Source organism: Carcharhinus amblyrhynchos, chromosome 5, assembly GCF_965287045.1.
Source record: "Carcharhinus amblyrhynchos chromosome 5, sCarAmb.v2.hapA, whole genome shotgun sequence".
NCBI classification, from domain to species: Eukaryota; Metazoa; Chordata; class Chondrichthyes; order Carcharhiniformes; family Carcharhinidae; genus Carcharhinus; species Carcharhinus amblyrhynchos.
In genome coordinates this window covers 44,001,107-44,020,613 of record NC_137328.1, presented here as the reverse complement: position 1 = coordinate 44,020,613, position 19,507 = coordinate 44,001,107, and the positions used below count along the sequence as shown (strand labels likewise).

Below are 19,507 nucleotides of genomic sequence, written 5' to 3'. Positions count from 1 at the left end.
TGTGGGTTAGAGGGATTAACAGGGTAAATAGCGATGAATTTATGGGCATAAAGCCAGGGTAAGGGGTTCTGTCAGAGTGTGGGTGCAGACTTGATGGGCCAAATGGCCTCCTTCTGCACTGTAGAATTCTACGATTCTATATTAACAGCAGTAGAAAATGAAAAAAATGTGTATCTCTTGTCTTTTCTCTCTAATATCTTTTGGTTTGCAGAATTTCATTAACTTTTGGAGTTTGTTCACTGTGTAAAAACAATTGAGCTAGTAATCAGCGTCTTTCACAAGAAATTGTCAGTGTTGTGTAAGATTCAAAGCATCTATTTAGTGTTGAGCTGATCAAACACCTGAAATATGTTATTAAGTACTATCTTGCGATCGTTACAACACTACTGTAAACTTATTATAAAGAACCCTTCAGTTTAACCTAGGAATATATGAATATAAACGAACACACGATATTTGCATTTTTACCTCGTGTGTTCCAGTTCTTTTACCCCCGTCTTCCAGTTCTGGCAAATCAGAACGCAAGAATGGGGGGGGGGGAGAAAATATAAAAATCATTCAAAAGTCTTTGTGAGAATTCTGTAGCAGACAACATTGCAATCGACAATGAAAACTCAGTAACCAATCTGGGAGGGCAGGGGGGGTACATCAGTTAATCAATCATCCCCATCCCGTCACCAAGCAGCAACATCGACAGATTATGGATTTGCCATGCAGTTATTTAACAAGGTAATTGGGTTAGGAGAGACACACCGACCAACCAGTTGTTCCAGAGAGCACAGACTGATATAAAAGCACGTCCCTGCGTCACTCTGGCGTGTCCGTCTATCCTCAGTTCACTGAGTGGAAAAAAAAATCCTCATTATACCCGTTACTATTTTGGAAGACACAGTCGCTTGTGGCTGTCGGTGGAATAGTGAGAGATGGTTCCTTTCCGTGCGGTTTTGCCGCTGCTAATTGCAGCGTGCTGGTATCAGTGCAGCTATGTAAATGGTAAGTGTACAATGTGACTCCATTATACAGAGCTTAAAGCGGTGGTCGCTATATGAAGCAGGTGGCAATACAGGAGCCAGAGAGATAAGGGAATAACGTATAGGAATATAACATAGTGAGTTGTTTTATAGCCACGACTGAGCTACATTGTATTCCTCCCCCACCCACACAACAAAAGTGAACTACAAATATATATGGGCTTTTATTATTGCAACAACCTTGAGGGCTTGTACACATTTCCTGTTCCATTCGATTGCTGTTGGTGAGCCAGCCGGTTGGTTTTTTTTTAAGAAAAACCACACTGGAGTAGGAACTAGCTTGGGAATAGTCAGACCTACATATGATTAAAATGGAACATTCTATTAAAAGGGCAACAGTAACCTTACACATTGTGGTGATCTCATGTGGAAGAACTATCTTGGGAATTAAATAGAGGGTCAGCACCCCAAAAGGGGTGCACTGAACTTTTTTTTTAAAAAAAAGGCGCTACGCTCTAAGGCCACTTTCTCCAGCGGCTTTCAACTCAAAAGTGACGATGTTTTGGTCCCCACCAGTTGGCTCTTTAAGAGCTGACATTTCTGAGAAACTTTACAAAACCGTACACTCGAAAAGCCATTAGATTCTTAACGTGTGCCTGGCCCAAACTTGGTGAATGTGATGCAAGTGCCTGTTAACGTTGCGTGATTTGAATGGATTGGGTTCATTAACCAATCGCAGGTATAAACATGTATTAACCTGGACTTCAAGTCGGGAGAGCCATGGAGGGGGGTGGTAGTTGGGAGTGTAATATTTCTTCCCAGTCACGAGTTTTTTTACCTATAATTAATCACGACTCCAGTCAAAATCCCACATCTGAGGTGACTTTTAGTTTCAAAACCTCCCAAACATTTGCGAGGGGGTAGGGATAGTTGTTTTGGAACATGTAAACGTTGGCTGTTTACCCTGAATTCCGAGCTTATCTTTTACAGTTGACCTTGGCTTGGGAACTGCGATAGATATAATCATCTACTTTTTAAACCGGGTTTAGTGGCCGGCTTTCAAGCTCACGAAATTGTCTAACTACACTCGCTTCTATTTCCCCCCCCCCTCCTTGCTGTGAGTGTTATATACACTTCTAGGCTAGATGCGCTCGACTGGTTGCTTAATGTACTGTTCACAAGGTCCACCTCAAACGATTAGATAGTTTTTGTCCAGTTACCAATCCAGGCAGGTTTGTTAACGTCTCCGGCGAAACTTTTTCCCACGTTCAAACAGTATTTATCACTAGCCTCCCGGTTTTACTTCTCTAAACTGACCTCTCCTAGAAACATTGAGTAAACTAAGACGAACTTTAACCTTGAACCGTCAACGTGTTCTTCCTGCTTTCAAAGAAACAGGCTTGTCTCCGCCTCTGCTCGTGTGTAGGTAAATCGAGTTTCCTGATTTGTGTGTGTGAATGCTGGTGACAGGGTTACAGCTCTGTCCTAGATATCTAGTATTGGAATCACACCTGGTACAAGGAAGATGGATTGTGCTGGTTACAGATCAGTTGTCTCAGATCCAGGAGATCATCGTGGTAGTGCCCTAGGCCCAACCAAATAACCTTATTTGAGATCAGAAGTGAGGGATATTTAGTACCATTCACATGAACTCTTGCCCCAAAATACAGCAAGACATGGGCTGACAAGGTCATGATCATATCCAACAAAAGGATCTAACCAGTGCCCCCAGGTGGCAAGTAACACTTCCACCAGACAATAACCATCTTGAGGATCTTACTAGTGCCCCTTGAACACAATGCCAATACTATTGAATCCTCCATCCTCAGTAGAAGTGTATTACCATTGACCTGAAACAGGACTAGACATAAATGTATGGGAATCCTGAGTAACTTGCCTGCAAGGCTTGCCCACATCATCAAGTTTGATGGGTACACTCCCTGAAGTGCACCCATGGTGTTGGGATAGTATGGTAGCATGGATAGAGGATTTCCAAACCAGTGGATGTTGGGGTAAGCAGAGTGCACACAGGCAACCTATAACTAGTGAAGTACTAGTACCATAATTAAATCACTTGGATGCAAAAAGTGCCAAGTTTACAAGTGGGGTGTCCCACATAGGTGGTTTGGAGGGATGTAGACCATTAAACAAATGGGTAAATGTGGTGTAGGCAAATGAGTTAAGCACCTGGGCAGGAAGAATAAATTGAGGCTGCAACACAGGCATTTGGGGGTCCTTGTATGTACATCAGGTAATGGGAAAACAAATCTAATGTTGGCCCAGTAGGTCAACTATACATGAGCAGTAGCTAGACCACATCTGATACAATTTTGGTTCAGTCCAGAGAAGGTCTACTAGATTGAACTCATAAATGGAGAGGTTGGGTCTTGGGTGCTGAGTGACACTTGTAGGATTCTTGGCTTGGGGACATACTGAGGTGGCTTTGTCTTGCAGGAGTAGCCTCAAATGAGCATATCAAGTAAGAGTGCCCATATAAGACAGATGGAGGTAGTGAATATGGACTACTTTAATATAGAAGTGGATTATTACATTCGAGGCTGATTTTTAATCCATAAGGTCATTCTCATTGGTCTAATTCTGCTCTTGTGGTTTTTTGTCTTGTGGTCAAAGCTTGACACCAAACAGGGCAAAGCAGCCCATGATTGCTACCCCCTTCACATTAGTTTTTCTCCCCCCCCCAAACAAAAGTATCTAAGATGCATTGTAGGGACTGAAGATTAAGTAGCACCTTCCAGGTCCATGACCACTATGATTTTAAAGGTGAGAGCAGAAGGAACACTCTGGCAACTTGCCATCATTGAAAATGCATTGTCCTTTGTTACTAGGACAAAATCCTGACACTACTTGTTTGGCTACATTATTGCTGCTCAAAATCTAAACTATATGGAGTCCAACTCCATTGTCAAATCTGAAGTTTAGCAACTTTCAGCATTGGGAATTGTTTGGAGGCATTCTGACTTGGTGGTCCAAATGGAAAAGCAATGCTAAATTTGGCCTTGAGGTTATTGTTTGAAATGTAAATGCATCCAATATTTTTCCTGAAGGTTTAAAAACATCTTGTGAGGCATCACAGTTTCAATGTAGAAATGGACGCTGTATTCCTTCTGTATGGAAATGTGATGGAGATGATGACTGTGCTGATGGAAGTGATGAAAGTACCTGTGGTAAGTAACTGAAATGTCCTGATTTGACCTGTTTTCCACCCAGCTACTATATGCTTAACAGTAACATTCCTTTGGCCAACCTGATTTCTAATGCTAGCCAGAATTAATTGGCACAATGAGAAAACATCTCTGGGTTTTAAGCTTCAAATGCATGTTGCAATGAACTATACTCTGTATTTGTCAAAGAACATCTTGGAAGAAAGGTGTTGAACATAATTAGTCCTTTGCCATACTCTCTATAAATTTAATAACCTTGAATTTAGTGTCATCTGAGATGACTCCCTATTCTTGAGCCTGTCTACAATCTTGTATCCACTAGGTAAACATTGTAAAAGATGGCTCATCAATCTTCTGTACCACATCCTTGATTGAATTCAAACAAGCTTCAGTGTCACTGATATCAGTGGTCTTGACATCTATGACCTGTTGAACTAGTTTATCATTTGAATCTTGAAGCAGTTTACATACTTGATCTTGATGTTAGATCAAGTGGTTTTCAAGCTTTGAATAGGTCTTTCAAAGTGGTGCCATCTAGGAATTCATCGACTTCCTATGAAAATCCAATGGTCAGTAACTATGATACTGGTTCTCAAGCCAGTCTAAGTAGGTGGGGGGGGAAGAATGCTGCCTTTAGTTATAAAGGCATAGATGTTGCTTACTGCAGTAGTGACCATTAGTAGTAATAGTTAATATTGAATATACATTCAATCTGGTTTCAGGTACCATGACTTGATGAACAGTATTGTTAAATACATGTGCATCATAAGATGCCCTGATGGGGGTGCAAACACTGGAGCAGTAACTTCAATGTAGTGGAGAGCTGGGATGATCAGATTGGGTGATTTTAAATATTGCCATCTTGAATTCTAATTTTGTAGTCAGTCATATCTAACAAAGATCTATTTTTAGATCACAAATGTGAAGTAGAATGAACTGAATTTTCATGGACCCAACAGTTTAGTGACTCCAGACAGACTAGATGCTGATAACTGTCCCATTGTATAGTTGTAGGGATGGCTTCCCTTATTTTTACCTGTTAAGATTACCTGACTGCATCACAAGGATAACTTGACAATACCTGCATCAACATTATTGTTAGACAATTGATTGAATCAGTTGCAGTAATCTCCCTCAGTGTCCTACATGCTATCCCTTGGTACCATCATAGAAACTGTTTCTCTCATCTCTCACCTTGATATTAAATCTTTAAATGTAATCAAATAACAGCATGGTGAACTGACTACTATAGTTTTGAGAAGCTAGACTTGGAGAATCAAACATGTTCAAATATCAATGGCTATTATGTGCAAAGCTATTAAATTCACTGCATGTTGCACAAGGTGCTTAAATTCAACCAAAGAATGGTATTTGAAGTTGTCTGCCTAGAACAAATTGACAAAACTTTCCTCAACTCAGAACTGAGGTTGAAGATGGAGATATCAGTTGCCTTCCAACATGACCACTACTAATTTCCAATAGAAACAATACATACTCGTGTCTTTCAGCCTATTCTAATAGCTTTATTTACAGTCCCTGTACCAAAGCTGTTTTTTTTTTGATGCTCTAACACTTTGGCTATGGCCACTAAATTGGTTCAATGATTTTTGGGAACATGATGGCTATCTATAAAAAAAAGTTAAATCTGCTTCCAGGATGAAGTTGATATTTGATGTACACTATATTTTCAGCTAAGAAGACCTGTGGTGCTTCTGACTTTGTGTGCCATGATGGACATTGTGTGCCTAGTAGGTGGCAGTGTGACGGTGATGCTGATTGTGAAGATGGATCAGATGAAAGCCCAGAAGTCTGTCGTGAGTATTAATAACTTATTTTCTAATCTATATATAAAGTAAGCTAATTCTGTCCTATCTGCACCCCCAAACAGACTAGGATTCTCTAGTTAGCACTGCTGCCTCAATGCCAGGGACCTGGGTTTGATTCACTGGAGTTTGCACATTTTACCCATGTCTATGGGGTTCCTCTGGGCGCTCAAGTTTCTTTCCTGTCTGAAAGATATGCTAATTAGGTGCACTGCCCCCAAACAGTTGCTGGAGTGTGGCAACTAGGGGAATTTTGCACTAGTTTAGTGTTAATGTAAGCCTTGCTTGTGACTAAAACTTCACTTTGACTCCAGCCCTAAAGAGATTGGTATGTCCTTATTGTCCCAAAATTGTGATTGAGAATTGTTGCAAGCCACAACCATGCATTGCCCTGTGCTAACATCTCCCCTTTAGTATCAGCTTTTTATCCAGACTAATTAGATATTGGCATCTTGCCTTCCATGATCTGGGTACAGATATCAATATGATCTATGGACATGAAAGTAATTATCTACCAGGAATAGTCCTATTTTGCATGGGGCCCCTCACCTTTGTGCACTTTAGTGTTACTTGACAATGCTAAAGCTTTTGTCTTTGCTTTCAGACATGAGAACTTGTCGGGTCAACGAAGTCAACTGTAGCCCTAGATCTACTCAGTGTATTCCTATACCCTGGAGATGTGACGGTGAAACAGATTGTGATGATGGTGGAGATGAGGCAAATTGTGGTAAGTAATTAAACTTGATGATCTTCCCCAGTGAAGATGGAATTGCCACCTCAGCTAGGAGAAACATTTCTGTCTAGGCCCCTTATTTTGTATACTTCAACAGTAACCCCTTGCCTCACTTGATGAATATCCCTAACCTATACAATCTCATAACAGCAATTTTCAAGCCCTCAACACTTTGAGAATTTCCTGAACAGTCCATCCAGCAATATGATGACCAGAATTCCAGTTGTCTTAATTAGCATTTTGTACAATTTCCCCTGTGCTCTTCAGGCCACCTTCATGGACCTGCACACATGCACCCAAGATTTCATCACAATTATTTGTGTATTCTTCCCTCCCCCTCACAATTATATGGCAAATTGCCCAGTTACACAACCTGTGCAACCAGCAGCTAGGGCCCCAACACTTAAGCCATGTGGAACACCACTGGAAACTGCTGTCTCAACCATTACCCACTGTTTCCTGTCACTGAGCCAATTTTGGATCCAACCTGCTACCTTGCCTAGTTTCTCAACTAAACTGTCATGTGGACTATAATCACTGCATTGGCCTCACCAATCCTCAGTTAACAAGATATGATCTTCCCCCTCAAAACCATGCAACTATCATTAATTAATCCATACTTTGTCTCATTCTTTCCAATAACTTGCCCACCACTGAAGTCACTGACCAGGTCATAGTTTTCTGGCTTATCCCTTGTACTAGAGGGTACAAGACTTAATTCTAAAATGAATTTCTGCACTTGCTATTGCCAGTCAAACTTGGAAATGTAATTTTAAGGCTTGATGTAGCTAGCAGTGACCAGTTGGGATATACCTTATACTCCTGCTATAGCACAGCTCTGACTGCCTTTGCCTTTCTCCTTTTTACAGAAGAGCATGTGCAACATTAAGGTTAATTGAAGTGATGCAATTTTCACACTGGTGGCTGACTTTCCCAAACTTTCTAAATTGGCCTTATCACTACAGGACAAATGTAACCCCAGCAATTGAACCTCTAACCCTGGATTAACAGTTACCTCTGCCATGAGCTTTGATGCATTTTGGTCCTTCACTTATTCCATCCTTAACTCACCAATTCAGTTAGTCTGACCTTTTGAAAGATTGTCCATCAGCAGATTGACAGAGAGCTCTCTGGCAATTAACAAAAAAATCCAGATGGGTCTATACAATCTTCCACTGGATAACAATTGTATTAGTAATTGAAAATTAAAAATGTCTCAATGAGAAACAGCACAAGTGCAATATTAATGGTTTTTTACAGATGCTCTCACTTGCAGTGCACTAGAATTTACATGTACCAGTGGCAGATGTATTTCAAAGACATTTGTCTGCAATGGTGAAGATGATTGTGGTGATGGAAGTGATGAAAAAGACTGTGCACCACCAACCTGTGGCCCACATGAATTTCAGTGCAATAGTTCAGAATGTATCCCTCTGCAATGGGTGTGTGACAGTGATATTGACTGCACTGATCACTCCGATGAATCTCCAGAACATTGTGGACGCACCCTTCCTCCCCTCACAGAATGCTCTGCTGCTGAGATCAGATGTGATTCAGGTGAATGCATCCACCGCAGATGGTACTGTGATGGTGATCCTGACTGCAAAGATGAAAGTGATGAAGCAAACTGTCGTAAGTATTAAGCTGCTACTTGCAAGGTGCCTAATAGTTAAGGACCCCATGCACCCTGGACATTTTCCCACCTTTTTTTGGGGTGGAAATTCAAAAGTCTGAGTTCACAAGTGAATTGAACAGCTTCCCTGCTGCTATCAGACTTTTGAATGGACCTAACTTGCATTAAGTTGATCTTTCCCTACACCCTAGCATGACTGTAACACTACATTTGCATATGAACTATATGCTTTGCTTATAGCATGCAAGAAACAATACTCTTCACTGGATGCTAATGTGGCAATAAATCAAATTCTTACTCCCACCAAGGTAACTGATCTAAATCTAGAATTGGAGCCAGTAACATTAGTCACCATGTAGTTCTATTCTGCCCTTTTGCACACCCTTGTCTAAATGACCTGCATAGCACTTCTCGCAGCAAAATTAATGCTGCCTTCAAGTTCCCTGGTAGAATGGGAGTGAAGTTTCCATTTTGGAATGATTGTGGTTTTGCTGCCAGCAATCACTGCAGAATTTCAGGGCAGGGTCCTTGCTACATCAATGGTTTAAATTAGTGTTCAGTTTCATTTTCTAGTCTCTGCTTGCATTCAGGCCTGCTGTGACACTAACATCCATAACCCCTTCCTCCTCTTGCAATTTAGGAAACTTTCTGTCCTAAAGTTTGATGTCATTTCACTTTGCTTCCCCCCCACCCCCCACCCCCCACCCCAACCAGTCAATACAAGGATGCAGGATTCCAATCCCTCTATTTAGGTGCTGCTGATTGTCTCATTTGATAGTACACTGGGTCAAACTGACCTGTAACAGGATTAATTGTCCAGAAACCTAAAGTCAAAAGTGGCTCTTTCCTCATCCCCCTGCAACCTCAATGTAGCTCAAGTTGCATGATGACTTGCAACCACTTTTACCCAGGAAGATGAGACACATAGGCACATGAGTGTGTCATCAATGACTCAACCTTTTTGCAAAGTGAAAACTTACAATTCTTAAGACTGGATTACCAGTAATTTTAAAAACAGCCTATCACTAAGCCAGGACAAACAGTTAAACAATTCCAACATTCTGCAATCTAATCCTCCTGACTAGGATGCAAGTAACTGGTGGTATTGCCACTGGATTGGTAATACTCTAGGTTCCCAAATTTCCTTTTTGGGAAGAAACCTGCCATTCTTGTTCTGACCTACATTTAACTCCAGAGACACTGCAATGTAGTTGACTCTTGAATGCTATGGGCAATAAATGTTGGCCCTGCCAGTGATACCTGCATCCATGAATGAATAGCTACAAGTGCCCAAATTCTAGTCCAAAAATCTCAATGGGCTTTATTCTTTTCAGCACCTCACACTTGCAGACCAGATCATTTCCGATGTGATGATGGTGGCTGCATCCATGGAAGCAGACAATGTAATGGCTTCAGAGATTGTACTGATGGCACCGATGAGGTTAACTGTAGAAACAGTAAGTGTCTTAGTTGTTTAGACAGTTTTAACATGGCATGTTTGCATACTGGTCCAACAAGTTTTTAACATTAGTGTTCTTAGTTACAGAATGTACTGGTCCAACAAACTTCAAATGTCATAGTGGAGAATGTATTGACATGACTCAAGTGTGTAATCAGCAGCAGGATTGCACAGACTGGAGTGATGAACCCCTTAAAGAATGTAGTAAGTGGATTATCATTTTGTTTTTGGCAATTGTGGATTTGAAGTCTAACTGTCAGCTTTTGTATTTGGGGTCACAGTAGATCAAAAGTTAACTGTTATAGTATTTATTGTTCCTCCATTGTTCCCTGGCACTTGCATGTGGTAGTTCCACTTACCAGTTCCTAGTGGTTGAATATTAACTTTCAAATTTATGCTAACAGCACAATTTGAATCTGAGTTTTTAATTTTTCCTTACAAACAACTCAGTCACAATTGCAGCTTGCTGAGTTATAGCCACATTACCAAACTTCTAGCCACCATAGACTTCAGTCTTGCTTGCTAAGCCAACAATTGATAGCTGATTATTTCTTTCTATACAGACTTGAATGAATGCTTGGAGAACAATGGAGAATGCTCTCACATCTGCAGAGATCTTGTCATTGGTTATGAATGTGACTGCCCTGCTGGTTTCCAGCTAATTGACAGAAAAACATGTGGAGGTAAATTGACTCTAATATTCCAAAATAATATTGTTGCACTTTGTTTGAATATTGAATTTATTGTACTTGCTCTACAGATGTTGATGAATGTCAAAATCCTGGAGTTTGCAGTCAAAAATGTATTAACTTGAAAGGAGGCTATAAATGTGAATGTTATGATGGATATCAAATGGATCCCACCAATGGAGTTTGCAAGGCAATAGGTAAACCTGGTTCCTAATATCACTAATTACAATCTTTTGAAGCATGCAAAGATCTTTGTGTAATTTTCTTTGATCCTAAATTTATGACTGTGGAACTGATGAGATGGTTCTCAAGTACTGACTTGCACCCACTTCACCTGAAAAAGCTCATAGAATTTGACTACTTTTGGACAAATAGCTTCAAACCTCCCTAGCAGTGGTTAGCACTGCTGCCTCAGGGCCAGGAACCAGGTTCAATTCCCAGCTTGGGTCACTAGAGTTTACACATTCTCGCCCAATGTCTGCATGGGTTTCCTCCCACAATCCAAAGATGTGTGGATTGGTATGCTAAATTCCCCTTAATTACAGGGGGACAAGCTAGGGTACATAAGGTTTATGGGGATAGGGCTGGGTGAGACTGGTCAGTGCAGACTCAATAGGCCAAATGGCTGCCTCCTGCACTATGGAATTCTAGGATTTTATTGTAGGCACACTTGCCTATTTTGACCTTCATGCTGTGAGGTTGTACCTGATCATGTTGTCCTCACTTGCAAAAACAAACTATTCAATGAAACTTTTTTAACAGGTAAAGAACCCTATTTAATGTTCACTAATCGTCGTGATATCAGGAAAATAGGACTGGAGCACAAGGAGTATACTGAAGTAGTTGAACAGCTAAGGAATACTGTAGCCCTGGATGCAGATATTGCAGCACAAAGAATTTTCTGGGCTGACTTGGGACAACGGGCAATTTTCAGGTAACTGAACAGCTTATGGACTGATCCTTGAGCATAGACCAGTAGCTGGTGTAGATTTCAAAATGCACATTTTTAGCAAATGTACCAGAAGCTGGCATAATGCTGTATATAGCATCTGACCTTGGCCAAAAATCAGGCCCACAGTTTACTATACACCCTGTGCTTTACTGCCATGCTGAATCTCACTTGCCACCTTCCAACCTATTTCTTCCACCACCAGTTGTTCCATGAACATGGATAGTGCATTCTAATAACCTTACTAATTCTGGACATGTTTAGGGAGGCTCACTAAACAGCTAGCAGAGTGTAATGCTCACTTTCATGAATTGAACTACTGTTTTAAACTTGCTAACACTAGTCATAATCTCTTGCAGCACTTCTATAGATCCACGGAGTTCAGACACCCACTCCAGGATTGTTAGTGATGTGCGAATCCCTGTGGGTATTGCTGTTGACTGGATTTACAAGAACATTTACTGGACTGATCTGGGTTTTAAAACTCTATCTGTGGCTACCTTTGATGGAACCAAAAAGAAGGTCCTCTTTGACACTGATCTGAGGGAACCAGCTTCTGTAGCTGTTGATCCACTAACTGGGTACATAACTCCATTTGGAATTTTAATTTTCATTGTAGTTGAAATACTTGTGTTTTTGAATACTTGACTGTTTGAAACTTCCTCTACAGTTTTGTTTACTGGTCAGATTGGGGTGAACCAGCAAAAATAGAAAAAGCAGGAATGAATGGTGTTGACCGACAGCTCCTTGTTACAAGAAACATTCAGTGGCCTAATGGCATTACACTTGGTAAGTCAATCCAATCAAGTTTTGAGTTGTTTCCCTCTTGTTTAGGTTTTTGCTGCTGAAGCTAATCCTTGTCTGTGTTCACAGATCTTGTGAAAAGTCGCCTCTATTGGGTTGACTCAAAAATGCACACATTATCCAGTGTGAACCTAAATGGACAAGATAGGAGGAGGGTGCTTTTGTCACATGAGTTTCTTGCTCATCCTTTTGCTGTTACAGTATTTGAAGTAAGTGTTTACCATTGTTTCTGCCACAAGTTCATTATTAACTTGAAGGACTTGATTAAGGCTGTACACCTCTTAGTGTCCTAAGATAATGTTTTCATGTGAAAACATGTATCACCATTTAACTCTTGGTTTTAGGACCGTGTATTTTGGACTGATGGAGAAAATGAAGCTATTTATGGAGCCAACAAATTCACAGGAGTAGATGTAGTCCTTCTTGCTTCAAACCTTAATGAGCCTCAAGATATCATAGTTTACCATGAACTTGTACAACCTTCAGGTACGAACCTCTAAACAGATTTTAACTACAAATGCTGGCAGACCTGAGTCTTCTAGCATTTTCCATTTTGATGAACTTTGCATGCCAACCTTCATCTGTTACAAAGTTGCCATTGTCTACCTTTTTAAAAATAATCAATTACAATATGTAAACAATCCTGGTTTTTCTTGCAGGTAAAAACTGGTGCAATGAAAAAGTGAAGAATGGAGGCTGTGAACACATGTGTCTACCTGCTCCTCAGATTAACAGCCATTCACCAAAGTACACCTGTGTATGCCCATCTGGAATGGATCTAGCACAAGATGGCCAACAATGCATAATGGGTATGCAAGAATTCAATTGTTAACTGAGTGGTTAGCCTTCATCCTCATGAAGCTCTTGAACCCCTTCAGCCTCCTGCCATGCCAAAAGACATGGCTGATGCAACCTTTACTAATTTCCACCTCTCTCCAACTGGGTGAAGGCAGTTACAAACTTCATCTGGATAATGCTTTCCTGCCAAAAAGCCATTTTCACTTTCCCACACCATTCCCCATTTTATTGCCAGCTTTGTTAACTTGTCACCTTGTAGCCTCCATCTTGATTTTTCAGTGAATTTGGCAACCATGCCTTGAGCTGCAGTCCCAAGCACTAATGCTGTGACACCCACCTGGTTATATTTTCAATGGTGCCTTTGTTCACAAACCTTTTGTGGAAGCTTCACGTAAAATGTAACCACTAGTTTTCCTCCTGGCCAAGCACTAATACAAACCATATTGACTCTACTATGCCCTACTATAACATGGCTTATAAGAGTAACTTGTAGCCTGTAGTTGACTTTTTGTCTCCTACTTCCCTAAAATTTAAAACCAATTCATCTGCATATCCTTATCTCATTTGTTATCTGTAGCACAATACATAGCTAGCTTTCTCCTATACTTTCCACCTTTTAACAGCACAACTTTTTTAATCTACTTTTTTTTGCAAACTTTTCAGTATGAAACTTGCCTTGCCTCAAACATTTCCAAACTTGCTTTCTTGCCTCAATTGTTTGGTATGGACCATGACTACCAGAGTTCCCCTCATGATGAGCAGATGCTTGCCTGGTGTCAGGGCTCACTACATTTTGCTCTGCTGCAGAGAAGTGTCAAAATCCCTCATGTTGACCTACAAGATTTTTCTTCCTCCTGCATCATGGCCAGCCTGCTCATCCACCAGACCTTGTTTTTACCCATAGTGCAAACACCTCAGCCTGTTTGTTGCACTGTCTAAACTCCACTATCTACTTGGTTCCTCTTGCCTATCTCAAATTATATCTTTCTGTTCCTCATTACTGACCAAAACAGACTGAGGTGTGACATCTTGATTTCTGGATACTGTTCAATCTCCCTACTCTTCATAAATAGAGAGGAGGAATAGTTCTGCCTAGGACCTGACCCTGATGTCCCAGGGCTGATATGGTTGGAGGTCAAACATTCTTGTAGATAGGATTCCAATTAAAGACTCCCTAGAATTTCATTTGGAGCTGCATAATGCTGCCTTGGTGTCTTGTCCATATCATGTAGAGCCTAGGATTTATTCTAAGTAGTTGGGCAAACTGAATTAGTTTATTCTAGCTTCTTCCAGCACAAGAATAGATGGTAGCCAGGGCCCATAATGTTTTCAATACCTTCAACCAAGTAGATTGACATCTAATGGGACCTAGCTGAGATTGCCACTGGTGGGTTCATAACTGCTCACTACTTCATTTTTGGAACTGATATGACAATATGCAGGGTTTCACCAGTTGGTTGTGGCTCTTGTGCTGAAGCTTCCACTTAAAATCCAGTAATTGGCACTTGGAAGTGAGGGTTGTGGTTACTGGCCCACTGAATACCATGGGTCAGATCCAGCAGCTGGACAGTGCTCAACACAAGGCCACCCAACCAGACCTGATGGACATAGATCCAAGTGAATAAAGCAAGATTGAATGTGACATGCCCTTCTAAAGTAACGTTTCTTTTCCAGGAGCTGCAAACACTAGGCGTACGCTCATTCTCTCTCCTACAGCTCATCACATAATGTCCACTATCCGGCCTAGAGGTAACTTGATTCTACTGGTTCACTGCAGCCACAAAAGCCTTTTTGAAGTTAATGGCACAAATGAAGCAGAAAATCACAATTCAACTTTTGATCAAATGGAATTGGCTTGTATCCTCCAGCTCCTGAACTTTGAGTCAGGAGAGAAGAGGTTTAAACTAATCACATCAGGATTAAACTTGTGAAAAGCACTTGTTCTTTTGGCCTAGTACTAATAAGGAAAATAGCAAGACACAAATCACTTGCAGAAATTAAGGTTTTTTGTATCCACCACTCTAACCCACCATTGATTTTTGGGCTTCCTGTCAAATGACTATTCTAGTAATTGCAGTAGCATTAAATCATTTTATTCAATGAACCAATAAGTGACCAATGTTTTACCCTGCAAAAATGAATGGTTGATTCATGGAGGCTTGGCTTCTGCAATATTTTTATACCTCAGTCAAACTGCTTTCTGTTTGTTGCAGGTGTAAATGCAAGTATTCCACTTCAAGTGAGCCAGTTTGGGAAAGGATCAACAGCTGTCTGGATCATTCTTCCTGTTTGTAAGTTTTTAAAATACAACCATTTTAACTTCCTGTTCTGGAGTATGGCTATTTAAACCTTTTTTAGTCAACATCCCACCCAGCAAAATCATCTCAATTCCCAGTCTTGTGTATCCAACAATGACCACCCCCCCCCCCCCCCCCCCCCCATATCTATCTGACTAATGTCAGACATAACTGTTATTTCTTTCCTGAATGTGTGGTCTGAAGTTTTGTTTACTCCATTTATTTGTAATTTCAGTGCTGCTGGTGATAGCCTGTGTGGCTGGTTATATTTCATGGCGCAACTGGCAAAACAAGAACACAAAAAGCATGAACTTTGATAATCCTGTCTACTTGAAAACTACAGAGGATGACTTGAATATTGATCTCAACAGACAAAGTCAAGCAGTTGGTCATACCTATCCTGCAGTAAGTAATGAGGGGCATCTTGTTTTCTTGTGTACATTCACTGGAAGCCTAGTGAAACCATCCATAGCACCAATAATGCTCACTTAACATGTCAGGAGTTGATTACAACTTGCTATTTTTCCTATGTACAACTGGAGCTTTAGCATTCAATTGAATTGTTGGGATTGGACAAAATGGCCACCTAGGCTTTGGAACCTCTAGTTTACTAGTCTTGTGACTTGTCTGCAAGTCTCATCTCCTTTTAGCATTTAAGGTTCAACAGTTATCCACTAGCCTTTTAGCTCTTAAAAATTAACTGACTTTTTTAAAATTGTAGATCTCAATTGTCAACACAGAAGATGACTCAGCTTGATCTTTCTCCTGGAGGGATTCTTCAACCCAGTTTGATATTCAGCTCAGTGACATATCAAGATGAGAGCATGTAGTGTGGTTTGTGGACAGCATTTCCTACTACATATATTTATTAAAGGAGTAAAATGTCACTACTAGCATCCCTCAATCTTGCAGTATTGAAATTACTTTGCAAGCAATTTCACCTTTTGTGGTGATGAACTGCAGACTTGAATACTGTGTATAAACTTGTAAATATTGAACCTTTGGAATACTCTGTAAATAACCTTTTGCAATGGTTGGGGTAAAAGGGACAGAACTGATACCAAACTGCCACGGGTTTGTAAGAGTTTTTATATGACTGACAAATTTCTGTAACATTGTTGCCAAATTATTGGCAATGTTGATTGAAAAATAAATGAACAATTGCACTAGTTGAATATTGAATTGCATTTTCCTCTAACAGGGATTTTCCCAGGTTCATGGTGTCAGAATCTAGAAGCATGGTTAGAGGTTTGGCTCGGTGGGGTGCTATGAGATTGTTACCTTAAATCTACATAAGGATTTTAGACAGGGTATTGTGGCCAAACACTTGATGGATAGCATACACTCTGTCAAGCCATGAGTGTCTAAAATGGGGGTAGGGGCACAAGGACAGCCAGAACTCGAGGTGAATTGAGAAATATCTTGTACAGGGTGTCCACCTGTTTTTTAAAAAAAATCTTCCAGAGGGATGGTGCATTGGAAGTGGCTCTCAACCTAGTGAGGTTTCCTTGCAGTAAAATTGGGCTATGCTGTCTTGAGGTAGACGACAAGGATCCTGAGGGAGCTTAATGGGGTTAGGATACAAGAATGCCAGAACTAAGAGGTACCATTTTTATTCAATAGCTGTTTCAATGGCTTTTGATAGATTCTCAAATCAGGATCCTAAAACAAGTAGACTTGAGCAGCAGAATAAGTGCCTCAACTTTGAATATAACAACTTCATGAAGTTCATGGTACAGGTAATTCTATACTAAACACCTGTAATGAATCATTGAAGAAAATTGTAACCTTGTCACACTTTTTAGTCTTCTCTACAATGGAAGCTTAAGTACACAAGTTTCCCTGCAATAGATGGCCTGTTCTAGTATCACCTTCCCTCATCCCATACTTTTAAATGCAGGTCTTTATCCAATTTCTCTAGATAACCCATCTGGCCAGTCAATTTTCCATGATCCACACTTGTGGGGGCACCAGCACTTAGTGCCACTGAATCTTTACTGTATTTAAGGGGTCAGACCACCATTCACCTGAGGACACCCCTCAAACATGCAGCATTTGTGCAGAAGAGGTTTGCACTGAGGCCCCCCACAGCAGATCAGCTGCAAAGGGGCCCTAGTCTTCCTTGAACTCTCTAGCAAAGACCATGATTTTGCCATTGGGTCAAAGATGATCATCAATTGATGTCTTTATACCAGATGTTGAAGGCAGGATGCTCCACATGAGCCTGGATAGTAAATGGTTGGAGTGTCAGTGGCTGTGGGAGAAGTTGATGGGCAGTGACACCACACCCAAAATGCCTGCACCATCCAGTAAGATGGGGCAGGCACTGTGATATCCCACAACTCCAGTGAATTTTTAGTAGCTTTGACTTTTTAGCTGAAATGCCAGCAGCAATGTTGAGTTGTGATCATGCTATACAACTTTTGGCACTGACATTTTGTGAAGGTGGAATATACTAAAATTAGGGTGAGTCCAATGGCAGTCTCCTAGCCTGTTTGCCTCCATGCACTTCTCCCTTGCCCCAAGGTGTACTCCATCTGAACAGGCTGCATTCCTTTGCAGCTTATCCAGAACACATCCTGCAATACAGACCAAGGCTACATCTGAGCCAAGCTAGCTGCTTGAATACAGCACCTGACCAAACTTCTGGTCTCAGACTTCTGTAAACAGCTTTCAAAGGTGATGGGAGTTGTCCCAGTGTAGTAGTTCATCAAGATGGTGTGACTAGCAAAACCTGGGGTTCCCATGCCTCTACCCTTCAAGTTTTTAGATGGTGCTGGCAAAGTAGCCTTTGGGTTGCTACAGTGCATCCCATACATGGTACACTGCTAATGGGCATTAGTGGTGAATGGATTGCCAGGTGATCAAGTTGCATTGACCAGAATGGTGTTGGAACTGCAGTTGTCCATGCAAGTACTGAGTATGCCATCACACTGACTTTTGATGGTGAGCAGGATTTGGGCACTAAGTTACACTGGCCTGCACTTATAGCCATGGTATTTATGGTCATTTAATTCAGACTTCTAATGGTGGTTTTGCAGCATGGACAGTTACTATTTAGCAATAGTAATGCCATTGAATGTCAGATGGTTGGTTGGATTCTCCTATTTTAATAGGATAAAATAAAGAAGCTTGGATTAAAGTGCAGCTGCCTGAAGGTTTAATATGCATACAAGTGACAGACTACATGGTATAGTAAAAGTAGCTAGAAAAATTAGTCTCAGCTGACATTCTTGAAGCAAAATTCTAGGCTAGAAGTGACTGATCAGAATCTCAACTGAGCTTCCTAAACTTGGAATATATGGTAGCTCAAATGTATTTTTTGGATGACATTTCTCAGCCCAAGAACAAATGGGAACTGGGTTGTGGTTTGAATGTTCCCAGAGCATTAGCCTGACTCCCTCTATCAAAGCATTCAAAAATCCAAATGTTACACCTACTGTATGATCATTGTCTATTTTAATGTCTATTTCTATCTTTTTTGATACCAGAATCATAGTATTTAATATCTTGATACCACTCCCTGCTATTTCTTCCCAGATTAATTCTACACATACAATCCATCCAAACTGGGTACCTTGTCTATCCTTTGATCCCATTTGATTTTTTTCTAATGTACAAAATTGGTTTCTGTATCAACTTTTAGTTTGCTTTTAATTGTTCTGAACTTTCTTTTTCCTATTTTTCCCTTTGTGCCTTCCCCTCTCTCTTTAGTGATATTACTGGCTAGTTTGATCTTTTTAGTGGGATATATTGCAACTGGATTTACTGCTGTTCTAGCTTCTATGTTCATTTGCCATTGACAATGGCTTTCACTGCTGTTTAACTTTCCCAAGGCAGGTCAACAAGACTAAATTAGTGCAAGCATGAGTTTTCATTATCTTTAGTGGTTTTTGACAAGTATTGAAGATGACCCATGCTGTTAAATTTATCAGTATTCTACTCATTGCATCTATGTAAGCCTTCAAGATTTAACATTAAGTACCAACACACTAACTGGACCAGTATAGTCTTGAGACTGGCAAATGGGCCTTAATGTTGGCGAGTGTGAGGTGGTCCACTTTGGTTGGTAGGAAGGATTATTACTTACATGGAGAAAAACTGCAGCAGGTGACAGTGCAGAGGGACTTCAGGGTCCTTGTGCATGAGTCGCAAAAACCCAGCTTGCA

At 40.7% G+C, this 19,507-nt stretch overlaps 1 protein-coding gene across 2 annotated transcripts; it reads left to right on the top strand.

The window, feature by feature from the left end:
* Window positions 1-757: 757 nt before the first annotated feature.
* Window positions 758-16,499, top strand: vldlr (very low density lipoprotein receptor). 2 transcript variants are annotated; one of them, XM_080188708.1, is made up of 19 exons: window positions 758-993; window positions 4,037-4,156; window positions 5,845-5,967; window positions 6,581-6,703; window positions 7,970-8,341; window positions 9,677-9,799; window positions 9,883-10,005; window positions 10,365-10,484; window positions 10,562-10,687; window positions 11,253-11,424; window positions 11,799-12,020; window positions 12,110-12,228; window positions 12,313-12,452; window positions 12,588-12,729; window positions 12,903-13,052; window positions 14,716-14,790; window positions 15,255-15,332; window positions 15,574-15,743; window positions 16,060-16,499. In XM_080188708.1, the coding sequence occupies exons 1-19, from the start codon at window positions 924-926 to the stop codon at window positions 16,093-16,095; spliced, it is 2,604 nt and encodes an 867-aa protein (XP_080044834.1). In that variant the 5' UTR covers window positions 758-923; the 3' UTR covers window positions 16,096-16,499. The 2 variants fall into 2 exon arrangements, with proteins under 2 accessions (XP_080044834.1, XP_080044835.1); XM_080188709.1 differs by lacking the exon at window positions 14,716-14,790.
* The last annotated feature ends 3,008 nt before the right edge of the window (window positions 16,500-19,507 follow it).

Bases quoted from the DNA above. Each gene is read 5' to 3' on its own strand.
- vldlr (XM_080188708.1), top strand. From the start codon at position 924: ATGGTTCCTTTCCGTGCGGTTTTGCCGCTGCTAATTGCAGCGTGCTGG. The intron at 8,342-9,676 runs GTAAGTATTAAG...TATTCTTTTCAG, and splicing joins AAGTGATGAAGCAAACTGTC to CACCTCACACTTGCAGACCA. The intron at 12,453-12,587 runs GTAAGTGTTTAC...TCTTGGTTTTAG, and splicing joins TTGCTGTTACAGTATTTGAA to GACCGTGTATTTTGGACTGA.